Source organism: Bactrocera oleae, chromosome 4 (genome assembly GCF_042242935.1).
Source record: "Bactrocera oleae isolate idBacOlea1 chromosome 4, idBacOlea1, whole genome shotgun sequence".
NCBI lineage: Eukaryota > Metazoa > Arthropoda > Insecta > Diptera > Tephritidae > Bactrocera > Bactrocera oleae.
In genome coordinates, this window is record NC_091538.1 from 46,103,643 (window position 1) to 46,114,470 (window position 10,828).

A 10,828-nucleotide genomic window follows, 5' to 3' on the forward strand; every position below is an offset into this window, starting at 1 on the left:
GGTTTTAAAAAATATCACGTAATTTTTTTCTCGTAAAAAATGGTTTAAAATTTGTAAAAGTTATAATAAAATTCTTTTTTATCACATTGACTACGGTAATACTGTCTAACCTCAAGCACTAGGATTGGCGAGTCTTATATAAAAGTAATGAAACAAATTATGTTTTTGTATTTTTGTTTTTTGATAATATAACGCGTTTACAGCCAAACACACAAGTTCTGAGAAGTCTTACGTGAAATTTGAAGATTAGGGGTGGAGGTGATGTGGAGTACAAAAAATTCTGAAAAATGCCTCACGTACTTTACGGATTCCCCTTAGCCATGCATGCCATTACAAGTTACCGCTTAAGCAGTTATCAAATAGAAGAATAAGTCAATATAGATAAATTTATTCCGCAAGGACTATTTCGTAATATTTGGTGTTTATTATTAATGTTTTTGCAGTAATATTTCCAGTAAGCTGAATGCATGCTGATACAATACTTATATATCACCGGTTACTGTTAGTAACTATCAGAGAAGCTTATAGAAGAGTTTTCTTTTATCAGCGAAAACAATAAATATGGCACTTCAAAACAAGCAATTTATTTGATTTGTCATTGAGATCATATGGTTGTGCTGTGTACTCTCATATACGAATATATATATATGTGAGGTCTTAGCAAAGAGTTGTAACAAATATAATTCAGAAATTAATAAGCAATAAACAAATAAAGTGCAATAAAATTAAATCAAGTGCCACACTTGAGAATTTATCAACAAAGTGTTGGAAAATTTCAAAGAGGAAGCGCATAGGTTGAAGTCTATAAAAGAAACCGACGATTATCATTTCAACTGACTAACCAAACGAAATGTGTCGCTTGAAACAACTCGCTGTTGCAACGCTGCTTGCAGCTGTGCTCTTCATACACAACGCGAAAGCTAGCCAGCAGGCAAGGACCTGCTATGCCTGTGAAGGGATTAACTGTCAAAGAACGTCGCTTGTCCAAGAGCAGACATGCTTGAATGCCTTGGATTATTGCGTGACTGTTTTTGATAAGTGTGAGTGCCAAAAAGAAGTTTAGAATAATATCAAAAACTAAAAATTATAAACTTTGAGTTCTACCTTCAATGAATCATTAACTTTATAACCGGACTTTTTAGTTACCGTTGTGCAAAAGGGTTGCTCACTCGAGGTGCCCAGCGAGTTGCGTCGCCGTTGTGATGCCAACACTGTCGAATGCCATAAATGCAACACTGATCGCTGCAACAATTTGGGTCAACCGAATTATCTCTGCTTGCAGTGTGACTCCAGCCAGGTAAACATACAAATATTTCACCATTGACAATTGCACAAAAATAACGGTAATTGCATAAATTTCTGCATTTCTAGGATGCCAATTGCGCTAGCGCTGTCAACTCCGTAATGCCAGCACGCTGTCCCTCCCCGACGGCCCAGAACTCCTATTGCTTTGTGAAGTATGATGGCGGTGTCACCACACGTGGCTGTGCCACAAATCTGGCGGACCAACGCAGCTGTTATGCGAGTGCCAATTGCATGCTTTGCTTACCCGGCGAACTGAAGAGCTGTAATAGTATGGACTTTCAGCCCGGTACACGTGCTCTGAGGCTTTAGAAAGTAATTTATATGCGTATATTTGAGTGGTTAGATAAATTTTTAAAATTTAGTGGTTTTGATGTTCAACGTTGTTTCTTTTTTATTAATAAAAATTTTTTAAATGTGTGGTTGCATTTGTCGAAAATATTTTTTTAAATTTCTTTGTTGTGGAATGGTTTATGCATGACTGGAAAATGAAAGTAGCTACGTAGACGCAGCTTCTACTGCGCTAATTTTCACAACATAGTATACGCTTTTTGATCTCTGAACTCTGACTTTTAGAAAAGATCTCAACCGGAATATGGGTGAACTATTTCAACGTTTACTGATAGAAACAGTTCGTTAAATGTGTTCGCTTTTACTATGGTGAGACAGTAGCATTCAAAGTTGTGAAAATTTTCAGGCAAACCCTTGTTTTCAAAATATTGCAAGTGTTCATATTTGACATAAAATATCTAGCATGTACTTTTCTAATGCTGTCACCTGCTAAAGAGTTTACAGAGGCTTTGAGAAGTATGTCATAATATTAATAGTTCATAAAGATCCCGATCTAAACATTTAAACAAATTCTTGTTGGTATAATCTTTTATACGTCTAAACTCTTCGTTGGAAAGCGATTACTTTTTACTATATTCAAATCAAAGGCAGTAGCGATTACTGGATTAAAATTCTTATTCAACCGCTACAATGGTTATCGGGTGTATGTATCCAGAAGGGACCTACATACATATATATCCGTCAAAGGACTGTAAATTCGGTAGTAGTACTTTAAATCAAACATCTTTGCTAAATGATCCCAAAATTATCTGATCTTACAAGTTTTAAGTAACCTTCGAAAGGTTGTTGGATTTTATGAGAGCCCGTAGTGATTAGCCTTTGCCTTTTTGGGGGTGATCGCTGTTAACAAGAACTTATTCCAACTCATATGGAGCGCTAGTGAGTACAACAAATAGATGAAAGTCAGAGCCTAATTTTTTTGAAAAAAAAGAGAAAATGGTAACTTTGATTGCACCGAAGCTATAATACCCTTCACAAATAAAAAAGTTTGCACATAAGAACTTGAACAATAGAGATCCGATCTCAACATGTTGTTCGGAGATTGTAACGTTGCCTTTAATAGTTATCCATGCTAAATTTCTTATCTCAAAAACTAAGGGATTAATTCGCGTAAGTACAGACGGACGGACAGATAGACATAGCTAATCAACTCAGCTCGTCAAGCTGATCATGTATACATATATTTTATAGAGTCTCCGACGTTTCCTTCTGGGTTTTACAAATTTCGTAGCTTAATATACCCGGTTGAGGGTATAATAAAGGAATAGAGATAGCCACTAAGTGCTGAGTAGAGGAAGCGTTTAAGAACCCACTAAAGAATTCAAGTAGAAACTGAATTATAAAAAAACAAGCAAAGTCGCGCTGTCGTGGACTTGGCCGCACTACAGAAGGATTATAGTTTCAGTGTATAAAGATAAGAAGAAGAAGTAGCCATTGAATGTTAGTCCGTCTGCCTTAGGAGCTTAAGTTTTCATCAGCTTTCCTATTACAAAGAAAAAATTTCGAAAATTGCCGTCGTAATACTTTTGGCTTTAATTGAATATAATGTAGGAACTCCGAATGGATTTGGTACTTTTATTTTTCAGTCTATATTATATAGAAAGTACATACATACATACGTAACATATTACAAATGTAATCAGTTTTTAAGTGCGTGATATTACATAGAGGTCTTGTACCCCACGTCAATTCGTACAACTTAAGGCCACTTCACATTTATCTATGAGTACTACTATTTAATAAAATAAATTAAGATAGATGTAAACACTTTACTATTCCAAAGAAAAATATTATTTAAAGTAAATGAGAGAATCAGCAAAATTACAAGTACGAGTATGTGATCCATGAATTCCCGTCCCAACAACAAGCCTAACAATTTCTATAAATATAAGTTGCGAAGCAATGCAACAGTTTATTTGGCTGATGTAACGATACCAGCAGTTAGAGGCTTAAGAAAATGTTGGAGTTCAATAAAAGGACACATAAAGTGCTGATGTATGCGCTGGTGGTCTTGGTGCTGCTGCAAGTGCTGATCGAATCTACTGATGCGGCGACGAAGTGTCACCAATGCACCGGAATTAATTGTCAACGCATGACTTACGCAGCCACGGAGGATTGCGCAGATGAGCTGGACAGTTGTATCACAATCTTTCAAGACTGTATGGGATCTTTAAAAACTTCGGGTATTCTTTATAAACTAATTTCTCCATTTGCTTGTCGCAGCTATGGTCCTAGCACAAGGCTGCTTTGGTCAATTGGCCGTTGAGCTACGTAACAAATGTGAAATGCCAAGCACTGAGGAGGCCGACGTAGCTGAAATTACCGATGTTGATGAGACAGCACTCGTAGTTAACAGAGAATGTCATAAGTGCAGTGAAGATTTGTGTAATAATCTTAGCGCTGAGGGTACCGACTGCATACAGTGTGACTCTAATGAGGTAAGATCTTAAACTTGCGAAATTTATTTATTTATTTCATCTGGTACAGGTCTATAGAGATGTTTAACATCTGTGCATAGAACCAGGGCATTACAAAAACAATATATTTAACATCTTATTTTCTAATATTATAAATATTCTAGCATGGATAATAGTACATTACACTAAATATTGCGTGACAAAGTTATACATATAAATTATATATTATACTAAGTAAGAGCAAAAATTAATCACAAAATTTACTATATTGATAAGTTATTTATCCAGGATTTTAGATTTTTGTTAAGAGATTTTTTATTACATGTTAGAATCTTCAAATTATTAGGAAGCATGTTAAAGTACTTAATTGCTATATAATATGCATTTTTAATGCTAATTGACTTTTTAATTTTTGGTAATGTTAGAGTATTAGCTCTAGTTTGTACTTGTTTGGTAAGATATTTTGATTTACACTTTTCATAGTATTGTATTATGGCCTTAACAATAAAAGTTTTCTTGATGTCAAGTGGCAAATTAGTTTCATAATTGTTTTCAAAGAACTTTAATAAACGGTTTTGCATATTTGTTATAGGCTGCAGAGCATTTTTGTAGGCTCCACCCCAGGCAATTATTCCGTAATTGATTACACTTTCGAAAAGTCCATAGTATATAGTTTTTAAGATTTTTATGTCATTTGATACTTTAGTGAATTATGTTACAGGATGCCGAATGTGCGAGTGATACCGAAAATCTGCAACCTCAAAGATGTTCTATTTCAAGGGCAGTAAATACATATTGTTATACTAAAATCGAGGCAAGCCGTGCAACGCGTGGTTGTGCCACGGATTTGGTGCAGCAAAAAGAATGTTTGAATAGCAGTGGCTGCAGCCTCTGTTCACCTAGTGATATTGATGGCTGCAATCGCGATCCTAGGGCAGCAACAAATGATTCAGGTTCGAGTTCTGGTGGTGGCAGTGGCAGTGGCGACTCAGATAATGGAGCGAGTTCCGGTACAGGTACAGATGACTCGAGCTCTGGAGGTTCAGGGACTGGTAATGGCGGTTCGAGCTCTGGTGGCTCTGACAGTGGATCAGGTACAGGTGGCGGTGACTCGAACTCTGGAAGTTCAGGTACTGGTAATGGCGGTTCGAGCTCTGGTGGCTCAGATAGTGGAGCGGGTTCCGGTTCAGGTGATGGTTCGAGCTCTGGAGGTGACAGTGGTGACTCGAGCTCTGAAAGTGGTTCAGGTTCTGGGTCAGATACTGAAAATAGTGGTGCCTCCGGTGTATCAAATAAATTATTTGTCGTAGTGATTTTGATGACATTGCCGTATTTTATATCATTTAAATAAGAACTGTATATAGTTTAAAATCACAAGTATTAATATATATAATATTACTGTAACGGTTTTAAAAAATTCTTCCTCTTCTATTTGTTACTTTTAAATGAGATAGCAAATACATAAATAAATACGTAAGGTATTTCCGCTCAGTACAGAAGTAAATATAATACATGTGTGGGGACACCTAAGTGGTTTCTGAAATGTTTAAGCTTTATAAGAAGCGTTTTTCTCAAACTGAAACCGTGCGAGCCCTGAATGCGCATTTCATAACGAAGACAACCAGTAAACAAGTCTATAGATTGAGAGATCTTTTATTTGCTTTAAATGAGAGATAACATTATGGGAAAGCTACAGCAAATTTCTGAAAACAAATAAATAAGTTGCAGTATTGTTAAATATTATAATATAATATAATAGAATAATATGAATAAGATATTCTAGGAATGAACATTATCGGTTATCTCTTTATTAAACAAATCATGGAAAATATTCAACTCGAAACTCCCTATCTAAAGTAGAAGCACTCATATCATATGGTACCAAATAAATTTTGTTACTCCACGTCAGTATTAAATTTTACTAGGGAGGGTTAACTACAAACTGTATTCTAATTATATTACCCTCTATCGAGAATTGAAAAATTATACTCATTGTTTCTGGGTTTTCTTCAGTTACACTTTTAACCAATTAAATGGTGAGAATGCATAATTTTTTAAATCGATAATTTTCTTTGTAGACACTCTAAAAGAAACGCCAGAGAGCTTTTAATGTATAAATGATCATCGTGACGAGCTGATGATGATTAGCCATGTGCGTTTGCCAGTATAAATGCGAACTAGTCCCTCAGTTTTTGAGATATTGATCTGAAATTTTGCACCCGTCTTTTTTTCACCCAGAAGCTGCACATTTGTTGTAATGACCCATATCGGACTACTATATTTACGAGATATATTTACGATATTCGACATGGGTTATTGTCGAAGGCAACGGAACTATCTCCGAAGAAATTTTCAATATCGAGTCACTAAAGAATGTAGCTGCCATACAAACTGACCGATCAAAGTTCTTTGTAAGGATTATTTTGTATTTATAAAGGGTATTATAGCTTCGGTGCAACTGAAGGGTTTTTTTCTTGTTTTTATAAAAATTTAGCAAATACGATAAATCACATAAATATATAACGGCTTGCATGAAAAGATGAACTCGACAAATTTATTGGTTAAAAAACACTGTTCAACTGTAGAGGAAGAGAACTTGCCACCTGTTAAAACTTTTATTAAATAAATAAGTTAAATTTTTCAATAAGGGTTTTGAAACAGTGAAGTTATTTTTAATAAAGAAATGTGAAGATCGGGATACCCTGAAAATGTGGTTTTTAAACTAAAGAGATTTAGGGAGCTTGCCATTATATTATATTTTGCAGAAGAGCTGTCTATTCAGAATGTTTTATATCAATAAATTGATAAAACGATTTCGGAAAGATAGTTTGCGAGATATTCTGTATTATTTGTATTTCTCACTTTTCTAACCTCATTAGTATTATGTTAGCCCCAACGAGTTTTTTACATATATGTACATATTAGAGCGGGTCGATTTTCTTTCTATAACATCGCATATGCTGAAAATGTTCTATGGATAAGAAACTATGGGTCTGAAACAGGTCTCAAAGCAGTGGTTTTCAGACAAAAATCATAATAATATCTCGTTTCTAAGGTATTTATCCTGTAAACTGTCGGTGTTTTGGGTAGACATAAGATATGAATAACCGAATCTATATTTCGAATATTTACAACAATATTTACATAAATACCTACCCCCAAGTGACACCTATTGTCCTGGGGTACACATTTAACATATTTTTGCGCAGATTAGATATGTACTAACAAATATGTAGGCCAAATGCAAACAGATATACGAATACATGTGTCACCATTGACAAGTTCATAAATATCTGACACAACAGACCCTTATCTCCACAAACAGTTTTGTGTCATACATAGTCATTACATATTTGTGTTCGTAATATCAAAAACTATAACAATAATCTGCGTAAATTTAAGTTCTATCATTTAAGTGACAATGAAACTTCATAAAAACATATACACTAATCAACTCTTACTAACCTATACAATTATCAATTAAATGATAACTTTTAAGGGTGTTAATTCCTTTTATAACATTTGATTAGAATACCGACGTATATCGGTAGAAAAACTAGTAGACAATAATTTTCGCCAGAATTGATAACGGAGGAAACAAGTCTGCAGTAAAGTGGGCTGGTGACTAAGTTGGGGTAATCTAAGAGTGTCTGCCGTTTAACTCACTGCGCATTCTAATTGAAAATATCATTATTTATGTTATCGGCCCACAAAAAACGTTGCTCAGTTCCGGATGAAATTCGTTATTTAGGGTGCATTTGCTGTATATGTACATTTGCCACATAAAAATACGGGTCCGTTCCGGTTACCTAGACCAGACTGTGGTGCGAACGTTATTACGACTTGGTTCTTAATCAGAAAGCTAAGGGACTTAAGAATGCCCCTTTAATGTATTCTTTGCTTGAAAGACAAAGTTATGATCACTTAGTATAAAACTGGTTCATAAGTAAGAGATGTACTCAGAAGAATTTTGATCTCGCATTTTTATACCAGTTTTTAGCCATAAAATTCTGGTTACAAAGTATTTGATTCAGTCTTGTTATAGTAAAATATCTATTTGACGAGCTAATGTATGTTTTTTTCACGATCCATTCAAATAATTTACGTATTTTGAATTCTGTGTTAGGGTCGAGGATGATATTTCATAGGTGTAACTTTCTTAATTAGTAGCAAATTATATCCCAAATAGTTAATGTTCTTCGTTCCGTTATGTTAAATCAATTATCTGGTTGAAGTCAAAGCAATAACGTGTGTAGATACCTAATTCAAGTAGCAATTATCTATTTCATTTCAAAGGAAACCAATGAAGATATTATATAATAAAAGATATTCACGAATCTTTCCATGTTGACTATAAGCCCTGAACAGGGTTTATTAAGTTTACCACGATGTTTGTAACACCCAAAATTAAACTTCAGAGACCTACCATAAAAATATATACATATATAACAAGTAAGGAAGGGCGGTAAAAAGTCAACTATAGGCACTGGGGTCCACATATTCAGTACCTAGGGGCTTGAACAGTTATGGTTCGATTTAGACAATTTTTGGCAACAAGGTGGCATACTTTAATCGCATTATTCAGGCACAGGTTTACGCCGATATAATAATTGTTGCTTGATTTGCATAGTGGAAAGTGAAAAAATCAGATGAAATTTAAAATAGTGTTATATGGGAAATAGGCGTGGTTATAATCTGATTTCGCCCATTTTCGTACTATAACATAGAAATATGAGAAGAGTGCCTAATTTCAAAAGCGGATCCTCTAAAGTGATCTCATACCATTATATGGGGAGTGGGCGGGGTTACGAGCTGAGTCGATGTCTGTATGTATACATGCGAACTAGTCCCTTAGTTTTTGAGATAACGGTCTGGAATTTTGCATCCGTACTTTTCTATATACTATAGCATCTGTGCAAACGAGGTTAGCGTTTTTGCTTGTGATAATACTTGTTTATTGGCTCATTAATTACAAAATATTTTATCGTGATAAATATTTTTTGCTTGTGTAAAATCTAAATATTTCTTAAAGACTGGAACTTGTTGAAAGCGCAATAAAATAAATACAAAAAGAGGAAAACAATAAATATAAGCGGTGATATTAATTCATAATCGGTTTTTGTGTTAATTTAACTCTGAGACTTTTATTCCATTGGCTTATCGTTTCTACTGAAATCGTCCTCAATATAATAAAAGTATACTTTTATATGCCCGAAATGACTTAGATTTAAAATCAATAAAAGGAATTTATTGACGATAAAAAATTTATGGTTATGATACGGAGAGTAATCGAAATATGCATAAAGAAAATTAATAAAATATAAGCATAAAAAACGTTGATACCTTTAAAATCTTTACTCTACTATGGTAATACACAAATTTATCCATATAGCTATTTACCTGTAGAGGTTTAAGGTGCATACAACTGAAAGTATTTTTTATGAAGATTCGCCAAATGTTTAAAATGCCGATTGAAAATTATTAAAAGAAAAGAAAAAATTACAAAAGTTTGAGAAAGATTTTTGTCCCAGGCATTTTTGAGTAGAGTTGTCACCTGTTAAAAACTTAAACAAACAATATGATGCGATAAAAATGCACTAAATATGGGTACTCAACTACAAATTCATAATAAGAGAGTGGAGTAATTTTTAGGCAGTGTTTCCACCAGTTTGTACTTTCTATTCAATTTGATTAATCAAATAAATGAAATATTGGTAATAACTTTCTTAGGAAATTTTTTTTTAATTAGGTTGTTAAAATCTCGTCTTCAATCTAAAAAAAATAAAACAGCAAAAATAAGCGAAAAAAACAAAATTTGACCAGGACTCGAGCTCAAGCACCCTCCTCCGCTCGCACTTCATTAGGTGGTTGCTTAAGTGTGGCTTCATTACCTATAGCATACGATGCTGAAGAAAAGAGTTTGGTTGGATGTATTAGTTGTTGCCAATATGCCTGGATATTTCGTTGTAATTTATAATATTTACAAGCAAATGTACATTTATATAAAGTTTGTCAATTATTCGCGCAAGTGTGTGTGTTTGTGATACTGCATATGGCGATGTGTACTTACAAATATACTTACATAATATGTATGTAACAATAGAGAGTTGTAATGCGACATGCGACAGATGGACAAGAAAATTTGAGTTTCATTGAACATAGAACAAGGTTACACTTAAATATGATTTAAGTAGACTGAAAATGTTTAGAAGAATTTACAAGTATATTAAGGGGTGATATTAATGAAATGTTACGACAAAAACTTAAATACATATGTATGTATAAAGTTCAAGTTTGCGGTTAAAACTATTTGAAGGAGCCAAGGACGGATAGATAAGCCGATAAGCATGTGCATATATGAAATATATATATTTTATGGCATGCATTATTGTAAGCGCGTGCAAAAATATGAATGACAGATGGACTAAGGTACAATTGTACCTACACACACATATATATATATATATAAATACTGTACACTTCCACATGTGTTCGATTTGGTCTATGAAACTTTTACAGCAATTCTAATCTCAAAAACAATAAGTACCGATAGTAATGATATGTTACGTGTATAATACTATGGGATTCCTGTTCAGATTACGATTAACGAACGATAATAAATGGCATGTAGATATGTATGTATGTCGCTAAGCTTACCAATGACACACGACCACAAACTTTGGCATTTCTAGTGCAAGAACTAATCTAAATTGCAATACTTGTTGTTAGTTGTACTTGTTAGTTAGCTGCTGTATATA

At 34.0% G+C, this 10,828-nt stretch overlaps 3 protein-coding genes across 11 annotated transcripts in view; 2 read left to right on the forward strand and 1 right to left on the reverse strand.

Annotated features, from left to right (window-relative positions):
* Window positions 1–10,828, reverse strand: part of nahoda — a 139,014-nt gene that overhangs the window by 23,951 nt on the left and 104,235 nt on the right. The window lies entirely within an intron of this gene.
* LOC106624804 (uncharacterized) lies at window positions 821–1,741 on the forward strand. The gene is made up of 3 exons (XM_014244579.3): window positions 821–1,040; window positions 1,143–1,297; window positions 1,372–1,741. The coding sequence occupies exons 1-3, from the start codon at window positions 851–853 to the stop codon at window positions 1,612–1,614; spliced, it is 588 nt and encodes a 195-aa protein (XP_014100054.1). The 5' UTR covers window positions 821–850; the 3' UTR covers window positions 1,615–1,741.
* Window positions 3,551–5,978, forward strand: LOC106624785 (uncharacterized). Its single transcript, XM_014244558.3, has 3 exons — window positions 3,551–3,812; window positions 3,877–4,091; window positions 4,792–5,978. The coding sequence occupies exons 1-3, from the start codon at window positions 3,611–3,613 to the stop codon at window positions 5,419–5,421; spliced, it is 1,047 nt and encodes a 348-aa protein (XP_014100033.2). The 5' UTR covers window positions 3,551–3,610; the 3' UTR covers window positions 5,422–5,978.